The sequence below is a fragment of the Rhea pennata genome, chromosome 22, assembly GCF_028389875.1.
Source record: "Rhea pennata isolate bPtePen1 chromosome 22, bPtePen1.pri, whole genome shotgun sequence".
NCBI lineage: Eukaryota > Metazoa > Chordata > Aves > Rheiformes > Rheidae > Rhea > Rhea pennata.
The window spans coordinates 938,468-964,181 of NC_084684.1; the positions used below are offsets into that span (position 1 = coordinate 938,468).

General features: G+C 48.6%; 4 protein-coding genes across 7 annotated transcripts in view; 2 read left to right on the forward strand and 2 right to left on the reverse strand.

The window, feature by feature from the left end:
• Nucleotides 1-45: 45 nt before the first annotated feature.
• Nucleotides 46-3,474, forward strand: MRTO4 (MRT4 homolog, ribosome maturation factor). 2 transcript variants are annotated; one of them, XM_062593273.1, is made up of 9 exons: nt 46-127; nt 208-266; nt 383-486; nt 572-653; nt 1,026-1,093; nt 1,768-1,919; nt 2,399-2,475; nt 2,582-2,624; nt 3,138-3,252. In XM_062593273.1, the coding sequence occupies exons 1-9, from the start codon at nt 100-102 to the stop codon at nt 3,152-3,154; spliced, it is 630 nt and encodes a 209-aa protein (XP_062449257.1). In that variant the 5' UTR covers nt 46-99; the 3' UTR covers nt 3,155-3,252. The 2 variants fall into 2 exon arrangements, with proteins under 2 accessions (XP_062449257.1, XP_062449256.1); XM_062593272.1 differs by lacking the exon at nt 2,582-2,624 and having other exon boundaries at nt 3,138-3,474.
• A 1,200-nt stretch (nt 3,475-4,674) lies between these two features.
• Nucleotides 4,675-9,509, reverse strand: LOC134149933 (aflatoxin B1 aldehyde reductase member 2-like). The gene is made up of 7 exons (XM_062593274.1): nt 9,299-9,509; nt 8,660-8,847; nt 8,028-8,132; nt 6,969-7,065; nt 6,438-6,537; nt 5,885-6,014; nt 4,675-5,247 (listed from the first exon to the last, which is right to left on the reverse strand). The coding sequence occupies exons 1-7, from the start codon at nt 9,504-9,506 to the stop codon at nt 5,086-5,088; spliced, it is 990 nt and encodes a 329-aa protein (XP_062449258.1). The 5' UTR covers nt 9,507-9,509; the 3' UTR covers nt 4,675-5,085.
• An 84-nt stretch (nt 9,510-9,593) lies between these two features.
• SLC66A1 (solute carrier family 66 member 1) lies at nt 9,594-15,157 on the forward strand. Its single transcript, XM_062593326.1, has 7 exons — nt 9,594-9,798; nt 9,984-10,113; nt 10,346-10,433; nt 11,724-11,878; nt 12,175-12,267; nt 12,502-12,687; nt 12,901-15,157. Exons 1-7 carry the CDS (start codon nt 9,638-9,640, stop codon nt 12,997-12,999), a joined length of 912 nt encoding a protein of 303 aa, XP_062449310.1. The 5' UTR covers nt 9,594-9,637; the 3' UTR covers nt 13,000-15,157.
• A 1,408-nt stretch (nt 15,158-16,565) lies between these two features.
• CAPZB (capping actin protein of muscle Z-line subunit beta) overlaps nt 16,566-25,714 on the reverse strand; it is a 68,125-nt gene continuing 58,976 nt past the window's right edge. For 2 of the 3 annotated variants that reach the window (XM_062593329.1, XM_062593328.1), the window contains 4 exons: nt 21,419-21,484; nt 20,099-20,175; nt 18,713-18,825; nt 16,729-16,817 (listed from right to left, as the gene is read on the reverse strand). In XM_062593329.1, coding sequence (XP_062449313.1) covers nt 18,723-18,825; nt 20,099-20,175; nt 21,419-21,484 — 246 coding nt within the window. In that variant the 3' untranslated portion in view covers nt 16,729-16,817; nt 18,713-18,722. Of the gene's footprint in view, nt 16,818-18,712; nt 18,826-20,098; nt 20,176-21,418; nt 21,485-25,714 lie in introns of all 3 variants that reach the window. The other variant, XM_062593330.1, reaches the window with a different exon arrangement.

Below are 25,714 nucleotides of genomic sequence, written 5' to 3' on the forward strand. Positions count from 1 at the left end.
GAAAAGCGGCCGGATCAGGCGCGGGCGGTCTGAGGACGTTCCCAGCAGCCCCCGCGGCGCCGCGGCACGGAGGGGGCCTCGCGGCGCGGCGCGGCGACCATGCCGAAGTCGAAGCGGGACCGCAAGGGTGAGCGCCGCGCCGCGCCGCGCGGCCCCCTCCGCGCCGCCGCCGGCTCTAACGCTCCCTCTCTGCTCCGCTCCCCGCAGTGTCCCTGACGCGGACGCCCAGGAAGGGGCTGGAGGCCAAGCAGGCCCTCATCGCCGAGGTGAGTGCGCGGCCGCGGCCTGCCCCCGGCCCCCATCGCGGGCCGCGCCGGGTCTCCCTCCCTCCCTCCCTCCCTCCCTTCCTGCCCTCCGCGCCCCTGACGGCTCCCGCCCGCAGCTGCGGCAGTGCGTGGACACCTACAGGCACCTCTTCCTCTTCTCCGTGGCCAACATGCGCAACAACAAGCTCAAGAGCGTGAGGAGCGCCTGGAAGCACAGCAGGTGAGCGGCGGCGGCAGCCCCCACCCCCCCGCCGCGCCCCGCGCTCGCCGCCCGCACTGAGCCGCTTTTCCCTGTGTCGCCTCAGGATCTTCTTCGGGAAAAACAAAGTGATGATGGTGGCGCTGGGCCGGGAGCCAGCCAGCGAGTACAAGGAGAACCTGCACAAGGTACGTGCCGGAGGCTAAAGCGTTGCGGTGCGCGCAGCATCTCGCCCGTGCCGGGCGCACGATGAACAGCTTGCAAACACGGCCGCTTTCGTCAGCGTGGAATAAGCTTCGAGTCAAGGCGGAGCTTTTCCAATCATATTTCTGCGTGTATGTTGTCCTTAACTGAGCAAGCCAGTATCAAATGACGCCTAAAGGCAAGAAGAAAATGTCAGGTGCGATTGTGAGTAGAACTGACTGTGCAGATCTGTGTGGTGGTGTTGCCTGCTCGTGGACTTTGCAGCTGCACTGGACCCTGCACCAGAAAACGCCAGGAGGCTGGATGCTGCCTGCTGGGAGTGCTGGTGAATCCCATGGGTGGCTTCTTTGTTCCAGGTCAGCAAACATCTGAGAGGTGAAGTCGGTCTCCTGTTCACTAACCGCACCAAAGAGGAGGTGAATGAGTAAGTATGCGTGTGGCTGGTAGCTGTGATACTGAAGTGCAGAAAAGGGCTTTTTTTCTTTCTTTCTTTTTTTTTTTTTTTTTTGTTGTTTTTTGGCTGCTGGTGGTGGCAAATCTGCCACTGCGCTCACCGCTGCTCTCAAAACTGTGATGCTCTCATGAGATTTTTCTGCTTGTCTGGCTCTGGCACCATAAGGTTGAGGGCTGCAGCAGGGGAAATAGCTACAGCGGGCTACACCACGACTGAGAAAGAACACGGGAGGGCCGTCTGTCTCGCGTGGCTGCGACCACGGAAGCTGAGCGTAGGAGGACAGGGAATGCTCTAACAGTTGAGCTTAGCAGTAGATGAGGATAGTGGTGGTGATCACGTGTATTCATCTCCTGCCCATAAATGGAGCCAACACAGTGTGTTTCTTCTGTTTGAATCTAACTCCTAATTTATCATTTTCTTGTGTACCCACCTATCCCATGGAATTCCATTATGGTTTTAATTAGCCCACTTTACATCTAAAGTTCTTTGGATATTTGCAGCCACAGAGACTACTGTGAAGCTCAGGGTTAAGTGCTGTCCTGATTTGCTCCCTGTTGAAGAAATCAGCCGGGAATGATCTCAGTCTCAGCCCGTGCGATGTTTCTTACGCAGCTGATGGTCTTGTTACCTGTCCCTTATCCCAGATGGTTCTCCCAGTTCAAAGAGGTGGACTTTGCCCGTGCAGGGAACAAGGCAACATACACAGTCAGCCTGGACACGGGGCCCTTGGAGCAGTTTCCCCACTCCATGGAGCCTCAGCTACGGCAGCTGGGATTGCCAACGGCTTTAAAAAAAGGTAGGTGATCTGGCTGCAGAAAGTGACCTTAATTGCCCTTCTGCCACTTAAATTTTACTTCACGAACTTTTGCTGCAAGTTGCTAAAGATAACTGCCATCTTGGTGCAGATAAGCTTTTTTTTAAGGACAAGGTTAAATAGTAACGTAGAATTGAAGGACAGCGTTTGAGAAAGTCTTAGTCCCGGCTTCGCATTCCTAATGGCTGAAGTGGATTTATTCAGTATTTAGAAGCCTGTATCAAGAACTGAGGCTTGCTACGAACTCCTGCATCTGCCCTGGTTACGCTCCTGTCTGTCTGAAATGCTGTCAAGTCAGCTGTCTTTCACTTAAAACTGCCTTGTCATCTGCCACGGGCTTCATGTCGGATGGTAAACTGGGACTGGCAGGAAGTTCTGATCCGTCCAACAGCCCTGAACTATCTTCCTCCCGGGTTTCCCCTCTCTCCAAGACTCAGCCCCTCTCCCTCTCATTCCTGCAGGAGTGGTGACGCTACTTTCAGATTACGAAGTCTGCAAAGAAGGGGACGTTTTGACCCCTGAACAAGCTCGTGTCCTGGTGAGTAATGCGTCAGCACGGCATCTGCGCGAACTAGTAGCTCCCCCGAATCTTTCCAGGTATGCTACCATTGTTAACTGTTGGGTTTTGTTTTCCTTGAGGGTAGGAGTTCTCAGACAAACGTGAACAGCGCTTCTTGATAAGAATCGGTAGGATGCAGCTAACGTTCTTGTGTATTCTTAACGCAAGCACCAAAACTCTGCTTTGGCTCTAAGGCAGTAGTACCGAAGACTGAGGTTTAACAGCCAGTCTGAAGAGCTGGTAATCCAAAATGCAGTGGAGGCCAAGTTGGTCATTAAGCAGTTACAGTCAGCAAAATGAGCAACCCTGTACTAACTCTTGCCTATTAGAGAAAGCAACTGTTCTGCACAATATTTCCTGAAACTAACTTTAAGTAGTACCCGTACAGGAAGCTTTTGACACTAGCTGTAAAACCAGAAGAGTATTAAATTGGAATAGAGTTGAATTCAGCTCTGAACCATAGCTCCATAGCTGAACTATAGCTGCTTTCAGATTTTCTGAGGTTTAAATCTAACACTTACTTTGCTTCTTGCTTTGCTGCAGTCCCCATGTGGAAGAGTTGCTTAGTGGAAGTATTTTAGGTAGGCTTGCCACAGAGATGACCGAGCAGGAATGACAGATAAGTGTGTCTCCTTTCCTAGAAACTCTTTGGCTATGAGATGGCAGAGTTCAAAGTGACCATCAAATTCCTGTGGAATTCTGAGACGGGAGACTTCCAGCAGCTTACGGGAGACCCAGAGGAGGAGGATGACGAAGAGGAGGAGGAAGAGGAGGATGACAGCAATGAGGACTAGTGGCAGTCCTTGCATTTGGACACTAGACAGTTCTACTGTATTTCAAAGACAGAGGTGTTTTTCTTCCCTGCCTGCAGCAGGAAGACAAGGCTGATCACTTCAAACATGCCCTTCATAAAGGATGATCTGATTATGTTTTTTTATATAAGCCTATGTATAAAACTTTGGATTGTTGTTACTGCTACTTGTTATTGTTTGAGTACCACTGGATCTGCTCGAAGGCTACATCAGATGTGAAAGCTAGGTAGAGCATACGTAAATGCTTGTGTGTGCAAAAGTCTGAACGGCCGTCTTCGCAGCAGCAGTCCCTCGGAAGAAGGGGCAGTTTCCAGGGAGATCCACTTCTGTTTCAACAGTCAACTTTCACACTTACAGTGCAGCCAAGTCTGTCATGCTTATAACTTCTATTACGTTAGGAGTAATTTTAATTCTAGGCAGCCTGGGCCAAGTCTGTTTTTGAGTGCAGAGCTGAAGGCTCAGGCAGATGCTTCAAGTAAACATCCCTCTCCGTGCCCACTACTCTAGTAAAGCTTTAGTAGTTTGTGATGCAGCTTACACATAGCACCAGCTAAGATGCCAAGGACCATGCTCAGCTTCTGATATAGAAGAATCTGTTGATTTCAGTGTTCCTGAGCAGTGATCAGGAGATGACAAGCACAGCAGAGCTAAAGGAGCACATGCAGGGACTCTGTCAAAGAACAGAAGCTGTATTCCCTAGTGGAAAGGGGGAGGTAAATGGTGTATGGACCAGCCATGGTAGGAGGGGGGAAGGGAAAAATCACTTAGGAAATAAGAGGAACAGTGAAAGGAGGCAGCATGTTCTTGGAGTTAGCTGATGGCAGGTCTCGCAGAAGCCACAGTCAAACTCCCAAGGTGCTGTCTCCAGGCTGACATGTTGAAATTCCTTATTCAACAGGACTAAGCTTGGCATTTGTTTTGTAATGTCAATTTGTCTCCTGTTCCAACTCCTGATGTTGACAGATTGAAGGGAAGTTGGGTAGACAGTGCTGAACAGCTAAGCTTATGTAGCAAAGGGAAAGGTTGTCATCTCTAATACCATCTCAAGCTGGCCAAATAAATTAAAGGCTCTTTCATCTGATGCTCAACTTAAAATGTCACGAGCTCGCATCCTGGCCACAGCATTCCTGTCAGCTCAGGCCAGCTTCATCAGGCCTTGTTGTTTCAAGGTTGGCTCTAGTCTTTTCAGGTATGCTTAGGCCCACAGCTGGAATATAGGAAATACAGGTCCAAGGACTTGGCCAAAGTCGCTTCCACAATGAAGGCAGCTGTGTTGTCCCTGAACCAGCTCCCCCATCACAGGATCCTAGCTGCCACTACAGTTGGATTGAGCTGTCAAACCATAAACTATGCTACAAATCAGAGATAAGGTCTGCATTAGAGAAATCTTTATTTGTCTACAGAGGTAATTATTTAAAATTTAAGGTACCATAATAACTGAAAGCAGAACGATAGCCTTCACCCAATTACATAATCTTTTTCCCATATCAGAAGCATCCTTAATCATCATACACATTGTGCAAAAGTGAAGGCGCACGAGGCGAGAAAGAATAAGGCATCGCCCGCACAACAAGTGCCGACAGTGTTAGCGTAGGTACAAGAAAAGCTGATCCTACGAGTTTCATTCATGGACGGAATTCACAGCCTGTTGGTGTGGATCAAAGGGCAGGGTGGATAAGTACCTCTCCCATTCAAGAGATTTAAAATGTGTACTTGAGACTGGCAGATCTGATTATCTAGCCCCTTGACACCAGCTTTCCTTTCCCTGCCCTCATTTCTAGCGGAAGTAGTTGGGGCAGTCGTGCGCAGTGAGTTTCCAGGCTTTATCGAACGCTTCCACTACAGCCGGGAGCAGAGGACCCTCCTCGCTGCAGTCAAGGTTCTGCTCTAGCTGCTCCAGATTGGACATGCCAATGATCACCGCATCTCCGAGGGAACCCTGTAAAGTGGTAAAGGAATTGTCCATCCTGAAAGAAACCTAATTCATCTCCTAAGCCATCACAGGCCAATCTTTAAACATTTCTTTCAAGCAACATAGTAAAGCAATAACTATGGGATGTTTAGACAACTGACGCAATGAAGTTCTGCTTACAAGGCCAGCACCTAGTAATCACCATCTGCACAATATGGCAGTTCATCAAAAGCTGCCACATACTACTCTTCTGTGAGGCAAGAGGGACACTCTGGGAAATGGGGAAATAACATTAATTTCCTAGCCCAGTGAAAAGCCAAGTTATCTTCTCACAGGGAAATTGTTTTGGTGGGAAGCCAAGACCATAGCAACTGGCCCTTAAAATCTTCCACCTTCTTCCAGTCTGACGAGTGCAAGATAGGGTGCAGAAAGGTAAAGGTGACTCACTCCTACAGTTGTCTGCATCCCAACAGCCTGGCAAGCATAGACCATACAGCGCTGCTCATTTCGAAGCACCACAAGCCCATGGGATGCTCAGATGGAAAGATAACTGTTTGTACGCAGTCATTTCCCAGTTTGTGTACTGCAAGCAGATGAGATGCTGCCCAGTTGTGGTGCTGCTGCGCAGACTGCTGTCTACAGCAGCATCAGAGCTCTTTCTTACCTGAAGTTTGGAGTGATTGTATATCCAACGCAAAGCAGCAGAGGTCAGGCTTGGTGGATTGGAACCATAAGCATCCTTCAGAGCTCTTTCTACTAGGGCAATTGCTTCAAAATGGTGCTTTTTCCAGTATCTACAGCAAAAGAAACGAATGTTATTACCTCTAAGACCTCTAGTTTCCTCTAATGAATCATAGATCTATATTCCAAGCAAGTATGAAAGGCTTTCACAAAATCTCATACAGCTCTTCCTAGCCTCCAAGGACTTCACAGTAAGTCAGGAGGAAGCTGAGCCTAAAACCCTCTCCACAAAGCCTAAATGCAAGCCGTGGCCCCAACCACATTCAAAAGAAGGAAAATGCTCAGCACCCTGTTACCTGAGTCCCAAACGAGGGCAGCATAAAATCTGCCCTGCTGCAGCCCAGAGAGGATGCAAGCCTGTGGACATAATCACTGAACAAGTTTTGGTCAATTCTGCTGCTTCCTAGCTAATTATTAGGTTTGTATGCAGCCATTCCTGCCCCACCTCCCTGCTCTTTTATTAGTTGAAAATGTACCTGTTCCTGTAGATCTCAGCCCAGTCATTCCCAAAAAACCTTCCAGCAGGCTGGTTTGTATCTTTGTCTTCATACTTGTACTTGCCTGTCAGCAGTCCTCCTGCAAAGGGTCGGCAACATGTTAGTGATGGGGTGGTTCTTTTATAGCCCGCGTTTCATGAATTTTAGTCTCAAAGCCTCCATGACCACCCACAGCTCTACGTGCAGGGTCTGTCCATCAGCACTGGCCTGGAAGCAAATGAAAGAATGGACTGCATGTGGCTGTTCCAATTCACAGATGTAAAAATGAACCCTGATCATTCACTCTTATAATCCATCCATGACAACTGCCGTCTCCAATTCTGAGTCACAAAATCAATCCACAGTTGGAGTGAGGCAGTAGCCCAACAGCTCCAACATGTACAACACCTGAACAAAAGCTGAGGGCTGCAGAATAGTTTCTTGGCTCTTTTTGGTGTACCATGGCCGTGGCCCTCCCAGCCTCCACAACCCCACTCACAGCTCCTCACCCTCACCCATTCCTCCCCATACCAGCCAGTGGATTGTAGGCGTAGAACCGCAATCCATAGTATCTCAGGCAAGGAAACAGCTCAGTCTCCACCTGGCGAGTGGTTGCATTGTACATGCCCTGCCACGAACATGAAGGAGACAAAGAACTTCAAACACTAGTTCACAGCAGTGGTGATTTGCACAGAATAGCTTCAGGCCTCCTGGCACAAATCCCGGCTAGCAAATCATGACTTATGTCCGCTTATCAGATGGTACCTTGGTAAGGTGCAGCAGTGACACTGCTGCACTGATCAGCAACAACATAGTTAATGCTGAGAGTAATGCATCTCTGCACTTTGTTCCGCTTTTCATCTTAATTTCTGCTCAGAAGTAAAACCTGGTGTTCTGGGACCTTCCTCATGGCCAAATAATCTGGGAAAATGTAAGTCTTTTTAACTTTTTTACTAGTTCCTGAAAAAACAACAGGTCTGTAGCAGTCAAATGCCTCGTCAGAATTTCAAAGCGTGAATATCTGCAGACTAACTCCCACTAAACAGTGTGCGAGTGCCCCAGTCTATTAATCACAGTTTTCTCAATGGTGCACCAAAGGAGCTGGAAAAGCCTTTTCCCCACCCTTGCCTAACAATATTATATCTTATCCAGAAGGGATCAGAACAGAGAGGCTTCAGGTCATACAAGATTACTATCTGCTTAGCAACAGATTCTCTAAAGATTGCTCAATAATGTAAAAAACTTTAAGTTCCATATCAAGGGTATTATTACTGACATGGACAACAAACACATACTCAGCTTTATCTAAGAAATGACCTCACTCCACTTTCTAATTGTGCATGTCCTGAAAGCACTTCCCAGACTAACTGCAGCAGCTTCCTGTTCTGTGTTTACATCTGACACGTTGGGGTCTGTTCCAAGACTAGGGGCTCACAGACCCTACCTCACGGCGACTGACCTGACGTCACTGTAACAACACAGACAACCTGCCATCAGCCACTTTGATCTGAAGCCTCAGATTCTTTTGGGTTGACTTGTCTCAGCTTCCACAAAAGATATGCTGGAGCGTGGCAAGCCCACATCCCTCACCTGGTACACAGTTGGGATCACCCACTTGTTGTGTTTACAGATGCTGCAGATTTCTGCTACCTCCCATGCTGCATAGTTTGATAGACCAAGCTCTTTGAACTTTCCCTGTAATGGAATGAAAGGGTATTTAGTTCGTTTTAAGGAGTACATTTGTACATACATGGTGCAAGTGCATACAGTGAAAAAGAGCCACCAAATTTTAGTCCCCCGAGCTCTGTGTTCATCCCTGTTTACCTCTTCCAAATGAAGATGAACTATCAGATTGGACAAAATACTTCCCCTTTTATTAATTCACACCTTCTCATTTAAATTGCATTTGTCTGATTTAAATGACATCGATGAGGAGAATAACTCTTCTTCACCCATTACCAACACTAACTTTAACCTAGTTAGTTTATACAGCAGAAAATAAAGTTCAAGTAATGCTTGCAAGAGCTCCTGAGAACAAAGTTCATCAGATTGTGAACATGCAAAAGACTATCAGTTGTTTTGTTTGCCCTTCCCCCACCAGCTGTGTTCCCTCTTCCTTTTTGTTCCTTTGTGAGTTTTTTTTTTTTTTTTTTTTGCACAGCTCAGCCATGATTTAAAAAACGGGGTAAGAATTAAGAGGTGATCTGAGTTTGGCCTTTTACTTCTTTGTGCAGCTCATTGCAGGCACGCAACGTCTCTTCCACTGGGGTCCCATGGTCAGGCATGTGCAGGTAGAAGATCTCCACGCTCTTCCTCCCCAGCCGCTCCAGAGACGTCTCCAGCTGCGACCGGATGCTGTCGGGCTTCAGCGTGTTCCCCTCCAAGGGATTGGCCTTTGTGGCGATTTCCACTGATGAGAGAGAAGCAGAAAGGCAGGGGATGAAGAGGCAGGAAGGCGCACACTGCAAGGGGGAGGCGCCCCTCCTCAGGGACCAGGGTCGGGCTTTCCCAGGCTCAGCCTTCACATGGGAGCCCCTTCCCTCAGAGACCGGGAGGGACCGTTACGCGGCGACCGTTGCGCCTCCTTCCCTCAGGCACCGGGGGCGACCTATACACGGCGACGGTTACGCCCCCTTCCCTCAGGGACTAGGGGCGGCCGTTACAGGGTGACCGTTGCGCCCCTCTCCCCTCAGGGATTAGGGGAGACTACGTCACGACGACCGTTACGCCCCTTCCCTCAGGCACCGCGGGCGACCGTTACGCGGCGACCGTTACGCCCCTTCCCTCAGGGACCGGGGGCGACCGTCTCTCCCTCCTCCCTCACGGCCGGGCCGGGCCGGGCCGGGCCGCCCCCCCCGTACCCGGCGAACTCTCGGTGACCAGCAGCGTCCCCAGGATACGCTCGGAGCTGCCGCCCGCGTATATGTAGGCGGTATCGAGGAGGCGGAGGCCGCGGGCCAGGAAAGCCCGCAGCAGCGCCGCGCTGGCCTCGGGCCCCGCGCGCCGCCCCATCTCCATGGTGCCCAGCACCGTGCCGGGCCGCACGGCCCCCGCCGCCGCCGCCGCCATCGCCGCCCGCCGCATGCCGCCGCGCATGCGCCCCGGGGGAGGGGGCCGCGGGGCCGGAAGGGGCGGCGGCGGCGGCGGCGGCGGGGAGGGAGGTTAAACGGCGCAGCGCGGCGCCTGCCTCGCCGGCTGCTATGGCGGCGGCAGCCACGGCCGTTTCCCCCCTCGCGGGCTGCCCCAACGGCTCGCGGTGGGTGCGCGACGTGTTCAACGAGTGCGCCCGCGACGGCCGCGACGTGGCCAGCGTGGTGCTGGGGCTCGTCTCCATCGGCTGCTTCGCCGCCGCCTCCTTCCCGTGAGTGACCCCGGCCGCAGCGAGGCGGTGGATCCCGGGGCGGGGGGGGGGGGCTGCGCTGAGGGGACGAGGAGGAGGAGGAGGGGGGAAGGCAGCGAGCCTGGCCCCGGCGCCTCGTTGTCCCTGCAGCAGCCGCAGAAACGCGGCCCCGCGCCCGGGGTCAGCGCTGAACTCCCTCCCTGCAGGCAGCTGTACCAGGCCTGCAAGACGGGCATCATGGACCAGGCTCTCTCCATCTACTTCCTGCTGGGCTGGCTGGGCGGAGACCTCCTCAACCTCATCGGCTCCTTCCTGGCTAACCAGCTGCCCCTGCAGGTGGGTCCCGAGCCCGGGGTGTGGAGGGGGCAGCCGTGGCGCAGCCCGCTCCCTCCCTTTGCTTCTGCACTGGGACCCTGCGGGGCTGCTCGCGTCCCTTCTCCTTGGCATACGCTGCTCGAGCTCGAAGCCGTCGGGGCAGCTAGCGGCGCGCAGCCCTCGTTCGGAGCGGAGGGGCTGGCTGCGGAGGGAGCCCTTCCTGCGACGTGACCAACCTGTCCTTCTCCCGCAGGTTTACACTGCCATTTACTACGTGCTGGCAGACCTGGTCATGCTGTCCCTGTACTGCTACTACAAAGCCAAGAACCAAAGTGGAGGATGTGAGTTAGTTATAACCATAGCTTGGCAGTGCTGTCCCTTTCCAGCGTCTTTAAAGCTTGCTTATACTCAGCTATGGAGCCAGGAGAGCACAGTCAAAGCGAGCAATCCCCAGGGGAGATCCATCTTGGCAGTGGTACCTTGGATACATGCTAATACAGCTGTTAGGTGCCTCTGCTTGCTTTTGCTGTTATCTGAACACCTGTAAAAGCTGCGCTATTTTAAAATGGGCCACAGGTCCTGAATAGCTGCTAGCTCACAAAGAAACCATGCGTGGTGCCTGGGTTGAAATGAAACCCCTGGTAAGCTGCATAAGCACAGGAGGAAATGACTTACGGTCACCTAGCAGCTCCATGTTGGAGCTGCTGCTAGGTCCCTTAAGGGAAGGGGGAGAGCTTTCTGGCTCTTGTGCCATCGGTCACCGGCTGGCTTTGGGGTGAGTGACCTTCTTGCAAGTAAGGGCAGCCCCAACACTATGGAGAGGCCTTGGGAAGAACTTTCTCCCTGTTGGGATGGGGTTAAAAAAACCCAAGAGAGGCTTAAAAAAAGGAGAAGCTGTTTAGTTGCACTGCAGTTTTCATAAACAGCAAGAAAAAAAAGCTGCTTTTTAGCATAGTGGCTTCCTGTGCACTACAAACAGGAATCTCTCAGGACCCTGAAACTTTTTTAACTTATTAAGCTGATTGACAGAAAGCCAATGTTGGAGAACTTAATTACAGAATCTAATACAAAGAGAGCCCTTCTTACTGCCATCCCTCATCATGGCAGGCTGTGCAGCTGGAGCCATAATGGGCAGAACTAGTAACAGGAACGCGAAGGCCTTGATTTTTGGAGCAACCTGTAAATCCAGTCGGACAATATCTGGCTGAAATAGGAGAGCTAGAAAGTAAAAACAGTGTCTACAGACAAGTTCTGCTGTGAAAGAGCTTGGCACGGTAGGGGTTTGAATTTGCACCGCTGTGATTTAAGGCAGCGAAAAGCCTCAAGATGAGTGGAATGGTTTTTAAAAGAATCTTAAAACCGAAGAAACTTTACTGTTCTTGGTCAGCTCAGATAGGAACAGTTTCCTCCCAGATAACTTGCAAATCATCCTTATCACTGCAAGATAAAAAGCCCAGGCAAGTTATTGCTCTAGTTACTTGCTACTAACTCTGCAGCCACAGACAAAGATAAGAGAATTTTAACTTCTTACTCAGCAGTATTCCTCCCCAGGAGGGCTGCCGGAGGGTAGAGCCGGCCGCCCTCGGGGCTGACAAACGAGCCGTCCCTGATGACCTCTGCTTGCTCTGCAGTCCGTGCTCTGATCAACGCTGCCTTTGTCTTCGTTTTCCTCGGAACGGCGTCAACCGTGTCCTTCCTGGGCAGAGACACCGGCTTGGTGCGGGAACCGGCTGCGTTCAAAGGGAGGGCTCTGCTGTCCGCTGGTGTGCAGGAGTCCGGGTATACGGTGAGCCGGTTCCTAAATCAGAGTAGTGAAGAGGGCAGAGAAGAGACAAACCACTCACGGGGGTGGAAATATTAAGCAGCGATAATAAGCAGCAGGAAATCGTATCTGCTGCTTATGATCCTTGGCAACACCAATGTAACCCCACTTCTGGTTGGGATTATCCAGGCAAGGTACGGTTGGAGGAGCAAGAGACTTGATCTTGGTCCCACAATCGCTGTTGCGCGGATTGGCGGCTCTGGTACACGAGCGTATCCCCGAAAACACGCGCGTTGTTCACGGCCTGCCTTGCCTTGCAGCCGTTCACCAGGAATGAAATGATCGGCTTCGCCATCGGCTCCATCTCCTCCGTGCTGTACCTGTGCTCCCGGCTCCCCCAGATCTACACTAACGTAAGTGCCACACTGTGTGCGGGGGGGGGGGGGGGCAGCCTGGTCCTGGGCTCTTTCAGCTTGGGATGGTAAATTAAAGAGGGGCAGTGGGGTATTTACTTGGGATCTTGATTTTTCTCCTCTCCCTTTGAAATGCAGAGACTCTGAGTGGGGCTTTTGCTTATTTATTTACAAGTGAAGAGGGGAATTGAAAGGCATGTGAGTCAGGGTTTTGTTTGTGTGCTTTCCCTTCAGTACAAGAGGAAATCGACTGTTGGGGTCTCCTACTCCCTGTTTGCTCTGGTGATGCTGGGGAACACTTTGTATGGCGTCAGCGTGCTCCTGAAGAACCCAGAGCCGGGCCAAAGCGAAGGCGACTACATCCTACACCATCTTCCCTGGCTCATCGGCAGCCTGGGTGTCCTCTCCCTTGACGTAATTGTATCCTTCTCCCTCACATGTTAGTGACTAATTGTGTTGCAACAGCTAAATGCTTCAGATGCTTGCTTGCATGAGGCTGTTTGTGCTGTTTCCACATCAAAGACTGTTTGCCTGCTTTCCCAGCATGAGCATCTTTTTTGGGGGGTGGTAAGACCCAGCTTGTCATGCAGACAGTGATGCTTCTCCATGTGTGGAACCTTAACCCTTCCCCAGATTTCTTTCCAGTTCCTCCTTTACCAGAGAGAAAGGCCTGGTGCTCCGGAAGAGGGAGACGCCCTTCTTGGCGAGCAGGACGAGCCCTTTGACAGCTGACCAAGGGCGCTTGCCCCAGCATGAGGACATGATGATGCAGGCAAGAAAGCTGACTTTAAAGCCAGGCAAACTGGACTCTCCATCCTGTCATCCTCTTTGAGTGGCCCCTGGCAGAGGAGGCCACAAGGCAGGGAGTGATGTGTTATGCTGCTAAAGTGTCCTGCCTGCCTAGGACTCCGCTGGGAGACCTCGTGTCTTGTCGATACCAATGATGCTAACAGCATAAACGGGGAAGAACTAGATACCTCAGACGGTCGCTCTTCACTGCCCTTGAGCCCCACAGCTGCGCTTGGCCACTTCTGCTCTCTGTACTGTATCTCAAAGGGGATCTCGAGCTTCCCTGTTACTGGCAAAAGTGAAAAGAGCCCAAGGAGCTGCGGGGAGGGGACAGAGCTAAGAGTGGCCCGTCACCTGCACAAACACACTTCCCTTCTGCCCTTCGCTCGCTGCTGCGCTCTCACCTCCACCGCTGAAATTCTGGAAGAGCCGGCAGTGAGGGGAACTGGTGAGGAGAGGGAGTAGCAAAAGTGTTTTAGTCCACGCATATGTATTTTGATTGCAATGGCTCACACTTCTATAAAAACAAGTCCTTGCCCCCCACCCATGCCTCCGTTGCTTTTGTTCTGCAGGTTTATCTGGCTGTTGCTGCCTCTTAACTTTGTGTTCCCCCTTTCCCAGAAACGCATGGACTTTGCTGCCTTTCGTTTTGCTGTGGCTTTCAGCAAGGCTGCAGTCCTGGCTGCTGGCTTTCTGCTCAGGCTTGGTTTTAGTCCCATCCTCTCTCCCTGACAAATTTATCCCCAACTCCTCTGTCCCACCCCCTTCCTAGCGGTGTTCATGATAGCCCTACACCTCGGCTGAGGGCTAGACAGGAGAAACTATCTTCCTTTCTCCGTTACCTGTGCTCACTTCTGTCAACCATCAGCTCTCCTAACATCCACCCGTCCCAGCTGCTCACCTCCTGAGCCCCCGTTTTAAGCCCTCTCATTGTTTGTTTGTTTATCATCGTTGCTTTCCTCTTGCTCAGCCTGTCCTGTGACATCTGCCCTTCCCTGGGAAGGGGAAGTCGTTGCTCCCTGTGTCCGTCCTCGCTGAGCCGCAGCTCCGTGTTTACGCAATACAGCCTTGACAGCTGCAAAATAGGAGTCACGCGACTAAATGCATATCAGGCTACGGCAGCAGGTTGATTAAAAGAAAAACTGAGCCCCTGAATTGACTGAGCTCACCTAGAGGATGGTGAACTAAACTAAAGGAGGCAAAAAATACATGTAACTTAATTCCTTCCCCCTCAGGTGCAGTTGAAACACCGATAAGGGTGATGCTGGTTTAGGGCTGCTTTAATTCAGCCCTACTCGGTTTAGGTAGGATGGGAGCAAGGTGAAACAGCCGCTGATGCTCTGCTCTAATTCAGCCCTGTTCCCGGAAGAGCCTGCGATTTAAGATTTGAGAAATACGTGAGCATTGCAGCGCAGCAGGAGAGGTGCAGGCACGAATGAACTTGTCCCGAACTTGCGGAATAACACGACAGCAGATTCAGGAAGTTGCAGGCTCGTAGAAGCCAAGCCCGATCTGGAGGTTTGTAGCCAAACACTTAATTTATGCCGCTTCAAGAAGAGGAATAAACTGACGCACTAGCTGTGCCTATCTCAAAGCTTCTACCTGCACAATTTTTCTGTGAAAAGTGCTTGTCCTCCATATGCCACAAAAGGAACTGAAATCAGATGCTCTTTTGTTCCGGCTTGTGTGCAGGGACAGCTTTGGCGAAGGAAAGCCAACCCACGCCCTCCTGCTCCGAACCCTTCGCGCACACACGCCCGCTGCAATCGGAAACGGCAGCGAGGAAGCGAGATGCTCCCCCCCGTCCCGGCTTCACATGCTATTTTTTTTTCCAGCTTCAACGCTTCACGCGAACTTATTTCTGACATCAAAAAGGGTCTGAGAGGCAACACCAACAAAAATCCCAGCATGAGCCCCTCAGCGCTGCCCGCTTTAAGGCGAGCATATGCGCGCGCCCTTTCTCCAGCCTGCGTCCCATATGAGTCGCGTTAGAGCCCGGAGGCCCCTGGGTAAATACTTCGGCACGGGACCATAATCACCTGCAGATGTCTGGATGTTAAACGGGTCACGCTGGAAAAGCAAAATTAGAGTAAAATTAGAGCATGTTAATCAATATTAATGCCAACAGGCGTGCTCTGCTGCGGTTCATCCAAAGGCGAACGCCGTCGGCCACGTGCAGGAAGAGCCCAGCAGGCACGTGCTTTCTCTTCCCGTGTTTCACCGGGATTAAAGAGGTCGTTAAGCACGCAGATGCAGCAGACCTGGAGCAGAGCGAGGTGCAACTCGGAGCACCCCCTGCCTTAATGAGCCCCTTAGGCCAGATTTTTTTTTGGCGAGAGGGAAGGTCTGGAGCAGGTTCCCAGCCCGCGCAGGGAGGCCCCGAGCTGCCTTTTCGCTACCATCTGTGGGCAGAACCATCCACACACGTAAAACCGCCAAGCGTTGGTGCACCAAAAAGCCTCTCCTCTGCCTGCAGGACTTCTTCTCGTTTTTTTTTCTGTTTTGTTTTGGTTTTTTTTTTGTTTTTTTGGAGGCAGCCAGGCATCTGTTCCGCGTTTGCTGGCCGCCTGAAGCGTCGGTCCCAGCGTGCGGCGGGATGCCAGCTTCCGGATGCCGACGGCTTGCAAGGCCGGCAGCCGCGCGCCGCTGGGGGTGTGAGGAGCAGCAGCACGTTGAACCTCACTCGAAGTGAGGAAGGTGGAGCGAGAGGAAAAGCGCTTTCGTGCTTTAAGCCGGCATCTAACACAGAGGCTGCTCGGATTCCCGGGCTCGGTGGTTGCCTCAGCGTTCGAGCGCGTCTACCTACGGACAGGGCAATCGCTTCCAGGTGCCGTGAAGGAACGCGCTTAGGGCACAAACCCCAAGTAACGCAAGGGGGAAGGAAAGAGAAATAAGGACACCAAATGCACATGCTGCTCCTGGGATTTTTTTTATTTTTATTTTTTTTTGTTGTTTTCAATCTTTTTCTGTTTTTTTTTTTTTTAGTATGGAGGATCAAGTATCAGATGTAGATTCAATTTAAGCTTTACAAAAAAAACCAAAATCGAAACAAAAACCCCTTTTGCATTCCATTAAAAATTGACAGAAAAGCGCCTTGGAACCAGGCTCTAGAAGAGCAGAACGTTCAGCAGGTCTCCTAACCGCCGTCTCCTTGCGAATCTGGTTGAGTCAGTATAGTACAACACCGAGGAACACCCTCTCGTCCCTCCCTCCCACCAGCCAGCCCCTGTGCCCAGCCCCCAAACATACGTGGAATAGATTTATTTTTTTTTCCAGTTCTTCCTCTTTCACACACCACAGTATTTAATAAATTTTTGTTTTACATTTTTTACACCAATGTAACAAAAGGCAGGAGAGGAGAGGAAAAGACAAACGATGATCCGTGTTTATGCATATAAATGGGAGGAGGGTGGAAGAAGGGGAGGGGGGAAAAAACATGGACTTCTACAGCAACATAGCCTAAGGTCTCGATAGTAAAATGTGGTGCAAAGTAGGCCTCAGAGACTGAAAAAGTTTGTACAGCTTTATTCACGGGGAGAAGATGGCGTTGCATGGGCAGTATTGAATGCAAGTTGTGATGTAATGTAACAGAAAAAGGGGTGGGGGCGAAATGAGTTTTCTAAGAAAGGAATCTAATGAGTGCATGGCAAGTCTCGTTAGCATGAAGAGTATTTTAACTTTGCTGCTTTCTCTTCAAAGCCTCCACCAGGTCATTTTTAAGAGCTTCTTGTTTTGATTTGTCTGCAAAAGTCTGCACAGACCTGTTGGGAAAGAGGAAGCACAAATCAGAAGCGATGCAGCGGAAAGGAGGCCGTTTTAACCGTTCTTCTGGCACGTGAGTCTAGAGGAGAAGCACCTCAACCCAGGCTTAGAGGAAACAAAACTCAGCTTGCCTGTTGTAAGCAGGGAAGACAGAAAGCAAAGCGAACACTTCAGTGAGTATATCAAAGCAAAATTCACTCTAGCAAGGATGGCACCAAAGACACGGTGCTTCCCATGAAGCCTCCCTATGCTGGAAGGAGATTCCCAATTTTCATGTGACAACTGGAAAAATCCAGGTGTACTACCAGCAAAGGGTGTTAGCGCTCTCATCTCAAACCAATCATGCCGAGAAGGCAGAGAAATCCAGCCTCTCCCAGCGAAGGCGGAAGGGGCCGGGCTGTGGGAGCTCCTGAAAGTTCTCGCAGAGTTTTCCTGGGCTAGGGGCAGCATGTCACAACCTCCTGCCAGCACGTTCACCAGGGGGAAAAGCGGCTGTAGTTTCTGATCTGGAATTTGCTTTTCCAGCTTATACTTCACCTATAGCAACTGGTAAACCAAAGCAGCTGAAGAGTAACAGAGAGACTGCAGGCAAGATTATTTCACGGGTTCCCTTTTACTAGAAGTTTGGTCACGGAAAAAAATCCTTTAAGGATTCATCATGGCTCACTGCTCTGTTAGGCGGCTGTGGAGGAACTTAGACTTTCAGCAGTGCAGTAAGAGACTTCTTATTTAAAAAAAACCTGAACTCATAAACATGATCATCAATAGAATAACAATACTAGACTCTTCAGGAGATGCTAACACAACAGAGAAGTGATTAGCATCCAGTTTGGTAGGACTTCTTCCCACATAAACTATAGTTCACACTGTCTTCTGTAGTCAAGGCTACTTTATTTTGCCTGGACGCTGTCTCCTGTAAACAAGGCTGTTCTTTGTGTCTGTTATTTTCCTAACATTTTTATAACAGTATTTCCATTCTCTTGTCTCCGGAGAGACACTTCACTGCTTTAATAAAAATATATACATTTTATATTTGCATTTGTCATAGGCTAAAGAAGTGGTTCTCAGCCATTATCAACAAACAGTGCATTTTCCCCTTCGTCAGCGTAACGCGTTTAAGACAACATCTGTAACTCATTAGGAATTGGAGTGGAAGGTTAAACTGGCTCAGGGTTAGTCACCGACGCGCGTCCTAGGCACTCAGAGCTCCAGCGCAAACGCGAGCACAGGAACAAATCCCTTTACAGGCTGTGCAGAGCACAAGCAAATGGAGGCCAGAAACATTTCAGCAGAGCTCGAGTGGGACTGAAGTTTCAAGCTCCAAGGCAATTCAAGATGCACAAGGCAAACGGGGGAGATGCGTGTGCGGGAAGCTCCTGTTTACTCAGAAGTCTCAGGAAGTACCACAGCCATAATTTTTCATAACTGCAAGAACAGCCATTTATTTCCAAGATTTCTTGTCTTTCTGCAAGGAAGACTAAGATTACAGGGAATTTGTTCATTAAAGTGGTGTACCACAGCTGTAAAAACTGACAGCGCACAAGGGACGGAGTCCAAGGGTTTTTGGACAGAGTAAGTCCAAGCTAACACCGCTTTGGGTACATGACCGCACGCTGTTTTCTTGCTCCCGAGCTAGAGTGCAAAGCGGTAAGTCCTGCCACATTTCAGAGCGTGATATTTCAAATGGAATAAGGGGGAAGAGAAACACTTAAAATGAAATCACAACACTTAGTTGGCCAGATGAAGAATTAACCCTTGGGTGAAACATGGATCAAATGTTCTTTATCAGTCCACAGGAGTTAGGGGTTAGTTCTGGTCTCAGTTATCATGCAGAGGTCTTGGCTGGGTGAGTCCTGGTTTAGTGCTGGTTGTCACACCTCACAGGCAGGGGTACCTGGATTGGTTTAGTTATCAGGCTGGATGTAGATCTGGCGCTGGGTCAACACTTGAGAAAGCTCCCTCTGCAACTGCTTATACTTTTGGTTGTCGGGGATAGCATCAATAGATCTACAGAGAGCAGTTTAGAAATGAGGGAAGTAAACAGGGAAAAGAACAGTCAGAAGAACTCAGTAACACAGAGTTGGTATGCTGGAAACCACCAGAAGCACGCTCAGGAAGAATAATTGTAAAAACACAGGTTAGAAGAAACAGGGAAAAGGCTAGAAAAAAGCCAAAGCCAGATGCTCCACACGTTACAAGTTCTAAACAGACCAGCAAAACCAATGCAGAGGATAACATGACTCAAACCGAGCAATGGGAAGACATAGGAAATAGATTCAATTACAAAAGCTTAAGGCAATGTTCACAAGGAAAAAGACTGCATTACATATTTCCCTTTAATGCTAATAAATGCTTCCTGGCTAAACCCCTGCACACCACAAAATGAAAATACAGGCCTGTTATGAAAGCAGGGGTTTGGGGAAGAAAAAAAAAAGAGAGCAGCTGCTTTCTCAGATACTGTCGACTGCTTCTGCCCATGCTGTTAAGAAGGCATCACAAATATTTAATTAGCACCATTATTCTATCGTCTGAAGGAGAGGTTATGGATTCCCCCCACCCCCATATTTCAGCAGCACACGTACTTGCGCCATTCGTCCATTCTGCATCATCACCCTGTGCAGGGGACGTTTATTTGTGATGTTTAAAATGAGAGGATTTGGCATCACCGGTCTGCACTTTCCTCTAGGAGTCTGAGAACAATCAACTTGGGATTTCTACACAGAACCCCCGACCAGGCATGAGCAGGGGTTGCAAAGCACAGTGCAGTTCCCTTCAGAAAGGCACAGAGGGCTTATTCAGTTATCTTTCTAGTACACTGCATTTTGGCCAGAAGTATTGAGAGAAAGTGAGAATTTAAAACAAAAGCCTAAACACTGCAAACCATTAATGTCATGTTTTAACTCTGGGACCAGCTAACTGTTTTTAAGAATGCTAGAAAGAAGATTCAGAATTTAAGGACCACTTTTAGGAATGTGGAGAAGTAAAACCCCCAATTAAAAATAATCCTGAAGAACAAGCATTGCTAACTGCTATTTTCTTCCTGTTGAGGGAACAAGGGATTAAAACATTGCTTCAAATTCCTGCAGTTAAAAGGCAGAAAAGCAGTGTTCCCAAAACACCACAGCACAAACAGTGTTTCCAAATCGTGCCGATTAATTAGGAATGTGAAAAGACTTTGTGTAGGAAAGGGAAGTTCCAGCAGAAGAAAGCTGACCAGGGCCAGGCTGGGCACAGCACCACGGGCACTACGGGGAACGCAGGCAGCTGGAAAGCCCCTTACCTCAGCCCATTAACGATGTCCTTTGTTTTTCCAAAATAAATCTCATTCAATGTACTTCTGATTTTGTTTTCCATATCCTGTAAGAAAGCAAGAAACCAGATTCTTAGTCATTCCAATGGTTTTTAGCATGGGTGCAGTTACATCCTGCTACGTTGTCTTACAGGTTCATCTGGACGTACAACACCCGCCAGAGCACGGTTCAACGCAGCGTATTCCTACCGCATAAACTTTCACGGGAGACTATACGACCTCATCTCTCTGGTCTTATCTAAGAGAAAGGTTTAGCTCCATTGCTGTCTGAGCAGTTTCTCTTCCTGGCTGTTGCTCTAGACTGTGCACACAAGATACCTGTTCAGGACCACAAGAGGGCAGTTTCTGTCCAATTTTTCTGCATCCAACTGCAAAAAAGAAATAGCATTTCACCTCAACCTTGCTTGGGAATTTGGTGGCACTGAACAGAGTCCAAGTTGCAAGTCAGTCACTTAGCACAGCCAACACGTCCAGTTTTGTGCTTGTGGGTTTCTTTGAGTTTTTGAGCTATTGACTAATTCGTTAAACCTGGGTAGCAAACTGTTTTGAGACGTATCTTGCAAGTAAGCAGTATCTTCTTTCTGTAGGTCACTTTCACTCAAGCCAGATACTTAGAAAAAAAAAGAAATATCTGCCTGCTTTCGAGGCCTCAGTTTAATAAATGCATTATAATCTATTTTATTTAAGAATTTCCTTCTCTCTTCCCAAAGCAACTATGAAGATCAAGGAAATCTAAAACAGCTTTATACAGGACAGCGTCGCACCAAAGCCCTTCTGAGTGGCTAATGCAATCACACGCGTCACTCTCAGCATGCTGAGCAGAGATGACCGACAACTGCAATAAAACAAAGTACCAACAAAAACAATTCCAGTGGATTTAGGAAGTGCTTACTACACACTCAAATTTCAGTCTAAAGGATAGTTCTGTACATTACAGCCTGGCTTTAAATAATTCTGCCCAAAAGTGACTGTACAACAAGCATGAGCGTAGGAAATTGTTAACTAGTGCTGAATTAACTAGTGATAAAATATTTTGCATGAAAATTTTACTATTGTATTGAGTAGGAAAGAGCAAAATAGTGCACAGAGTGGACTTTTTCTATCTACAAACTTGCGCAAATACCGCAAAGCCGTCAAATACCGAGCGAAATCAGAAGACTAGACTTTGTACAAAAGGAGTAAATAACTTTGTAAAGACAAAAGCATACAACAAAATTCTTAGGCATGGGACCAAACACGGGCAAGAGAGCCTGCAGCAGGCTCAAGCTGTGATGGCTTGACCGCACTTACCTCTACCAAGCGTCCAATATTGGCTATGTGTGGAGAGGAGTCGCTCACAGTCTCATCTTTCTCCATCTAGAACAAAAAGACACGGAGCCATTGCTAGCGTGAAAATCAGAGAGCAGATACGTAGAAATTTTACGTATCGAGAGAGGGGACTGAAGAACATGGATGTCGACATCCTCAAGCAACTATTCTTTCAATGTGCACACAGGCTAATAACATAATGAGAAATTCCCAGAACTAGACAAATGACTCACATCTTCATAAGGGAAGCATAAGGTAATGAAAACCATGAATCAAAATAAAACCCTGTTGGCACAAGCAAGCTCCTTCACTTCTACGTAACCCAAAGGCGTAGCCAGGCACTACGAAATGGTCGTTCCCTGCCTGCTAAGGGGCTGCAGATCTACGGTAGCGCACACGCAGCAGGACAAGGAGCACAGTAGCACAGCGTGGGGACGTGAAAGACGTTGTTGTTGCTGATGAGATGCACACAAGTTTGGTGCTGCCAGTTTAACAGCTGTGAACTATCCCTGCAAAGCCAGCTGTTGCTTTGCATCTTCATCTCGATGCTACCTCCAGCACACGTGCGGCAGAGTCTCCGTTTTCAGGCTCTCCTGGTGAACTACACCTTAGACATGATTTATCTGCCAGTACCAAGGGAAGGAATAGAGAATGCAGAAGTCACAGCTACCTGCAAGACTGCTGATGACTTAAACTACCGCCGACTTTAAGATGACACTCGTATGCAATTATACAGGAAGAGAAATATCACCGAATGAGTCTTTGGTGTTTTCTTTTAGATCAACAAGCTGAACCAGTATACCATACATTTGCCTAACTGTCCAGGGGAAGGAAGTACTGGAGGGAGGTTTGGAGGGAAGAAGACAACTACCGTTTGTAGAGCTGGATCACATTAAGCATGTAACGGTCCCCTATTCTTAGTACGGTTGGAACAGGAGACAGGTAGCAAACCAGCAGAGATTCGGAAGCTCCCTCTTGACCAAGATCACAACTGCGAGCTGGCAGAGTAAAACGCCATGTGCTCTTTATTCGATCCACCTTTGCCTAATAGGATGTTCATCTGGAGGCCGCGGCTGGCCGTACACGATCTGTGAGCTTCCGGTGCTAGAGAAGACGACCATCTCCCCTGGTTCTGGAGATGAAAATTCTTCTGACTAAATGCAGACAAGCTGTTGAACAACGAACATCAGTCACAGGAAACTCAACTGATACAATATGTGCTGAGATGGCATGAAAACACAACTGGGAGAAAAATGCAGTGGGAAGAACAGTCTTCAAAGGGTTTTACTAATCCCACTGAATTCTCTTATCCATCTGTTCATATCCCTCCCTCAGGGCAGAGTTTAAAAATCTGGGCCAGCTACAGGTTTCTTCTAGTAAGCCAAGTATCTAACAGGCTTGGGGAAGCATGTAATTTAGTTGGAACCCTGAAGGCAAAAGATAACCTAGAAGTGGGGGAGAAAAAGAACAAGAACGTTTAAGTTTTCCTTTAGATTACAGTCGGATTGTTTACATATAGTGGAGACATGCTGCCAGGAGAATGGATCCAACCACAGTAGAGGGAGAATATAAATCTGAACTATGCAAACACACATATACATGTTACAGTGAGTTTGGGAACTAGCAGCAAATTGACCAAAACTGGGGCAGCAGGGGAGTTGGCAGCGGGTAATTTATTTCCACGGACTCCCCACCGCGTCTACTCCACACCTGGACACACCAAGCACATTGGGTAAGAAACAGAATCTGAAAATAGAATTGCTTTTTGCAAAATGTATATTATTACATCTCCATAAAATCCGCTGCCAGAAGGAAAACATTTTGTATATGCTGCAGAAGGCCAGATGTTAGGAGAGGCTGTTTTAATGGAGTTCGGAGTCAGTAAGCAGCCATGTTACACAAACAGCCGAGTCGCTGGGATTTTTAAAGCTTCCTTCTGTGGGCTGTTCCTGCACAAGTCTAAGCCGAAAGCTTATAGCTGCTTAAAGAAAGGGGTTAATTTGCTTTGAGGGGAAATTCCATTCTGCAAGTTGATGTTAACAAGCAGCTCATCTTCCCACTGTCACTCCCCATCTGCCGTTGAGCTCAGCCAAAAAACCTAACACTCCGGAATGAGCCAAGCCCGATCTACATGGCTCGGTCGCTCTTCTCCCGTCCGAGAGATACAGACCAATGCAAGCCAACAGCTCCCAAAGCCACAGCCAGTGGGCAGACTGAAGTCTGCAGGTGGAAAATATGTGGAATTATTTGGATATCAATGAGGCAAAATTTGGCCTTTTTCTCCAACACTCATTTCAAACTCCAACCATACAAATGAAGGCTGTGAGCACCATATAACTCGCAGCTTTGCACAAATCCACTGAAAACTTACCTCATCCTTCCACAGCCTTCAAGCACATTTATTTCTATCAGCGTTACCAAGGTGCCCCTGATCCTTTACCAAACTGTAAATTCAAAACCATGAGTATATCTGGTGACTGTATATTAGTTCTCTATGCTACTAGTCCATACTTGCTCATCTCTTCTACTCCCTCTCTTTTATTCCAACCCAACTATTACACAACTGTACCACCGTAAAAATCCACGTAAAGCAGAAATCATTTCCTAGACAGTTAGCGTTCAGTACACCTCTGCAGTCCTCCGCACCCCAAAATACTGCTCATTTAGCAACCACTTGCTGAGGGGGAGCTTAAGGATTGTGGCTGCTACAACTTGAAAATCTCTCTGGTGGAAATACTCTCCCCGTCTCCTCACAGCATCTGGAAGCCAGTGGGATAGGCCTTTACATGAAAGCTCAACTTGAGGGAAATATATGACTTGTCTAATTGCGGAGTACAAGCCTCGGAGGATTTACCTATTATGATAAATGGCAGAATGTCTCTGCTGGTGTTTTATTGAGCTACAATATATCACGGCGCACATCTTCCTGAATGCAGGAAAAGCTCAGTTTGCAACAAATCAGCCTTCATCCAGCTCGGCAAAATGTTTCACCTTCATATTTCAAATACAAAAATCAACATACATCTGTAGAGCTTTAATCTCAAATCCCAGGCTACGTTTCCTCCACAAATTCATACCCTCCCCTTCCCATACTGACAGATGTAAATAAACTCTGACTTTTGAGCCAACTTCTTTCTCAGCAAATCGGCACTTCCTCACAATGTTCGTCCTGGCTTCGGAGAAACACACAGGTTTTTTTTTTGTGTGCAAGATCTCAGAAAGGCACCTGTTAGTTTTGCCTCTAAGAAGGGAGCTCCAGAATTCTGTCCAAAGTGCTGTTTTGACTATTTGCCAGAAACTGGAAGGCTACCTCTGCTTTACATAAAATGAAACAGGACCGTACAGCTGCCCTTATCTCAAGTCGAAGCGCAGCCTAATGAAACCACAAAATTGAGCCAAAGCAGTACAGTGCCACGGCAAGCAACGCAAGCAATTCCAACATACACACCGAGAGGACAGGACCCTGACGTCCGTCAGGGAGAGACAACCATCTGCCAAGCATCTGGCTTGAATCAGGAAAGGGGTGGGAGTTACCTGCAGTCATTGGAGAATGTGCAAGGTAATGGAAAAGCTGCTAGTATTTTCCATTTCCCTCTAAAAGCTGCTCCCTTTGTTGTTAACTGAAGGTAGCACGTCCTGTGCTTTTCTCTCGGACGTGCACCACCTCAATCTGCTGTCCCTCATCAAGGCAGACAGCATATAACACACGAATCACTATTTCCCCTCTCCAAATTCCAGCCTCATTCCTTGTATTTACTGAAGCCTGCCAGTGTCGGATGTGAGCTGGGAGTTACTTCCTCCATCCTGGCCTGTGGTGCTTCAACTCGGAGCTCCCTTGAACTGCATCCAGCCTTGTCTCCAGAACACAAAGTGCCTGGGAGAGCACCCTTGTTTAGGCAACTGTAAAATAAAGCTCTCTATCTGACATTTTGTGCCTTTGGGGGAAGGAGATGAAACAAAATCAGTTTTCTCCTTCCAGTCCAACCCAAGCGTTCTCCTATAACGTCACTTATACTCAAAACCAAGATGACCACATTCACTGTGTCAGTATTTATTCCTAAAAAAAACATATATTGCTAAAGATTAGAACAAAATGTTCACTAGGCGAGTAGAAAATTATTTTCTCACACATATGACTTTCAACAAGTATCTAACAAGGAGTCTAATGTGAAGGTGTCACTTAGTCTTTAACTCTATCCAAGCTGTCAAACTAAAATTATAACCAACGGATGGATTTAAGTGCATGCATCTGACCAGAATTTTTATCATTAGATATAC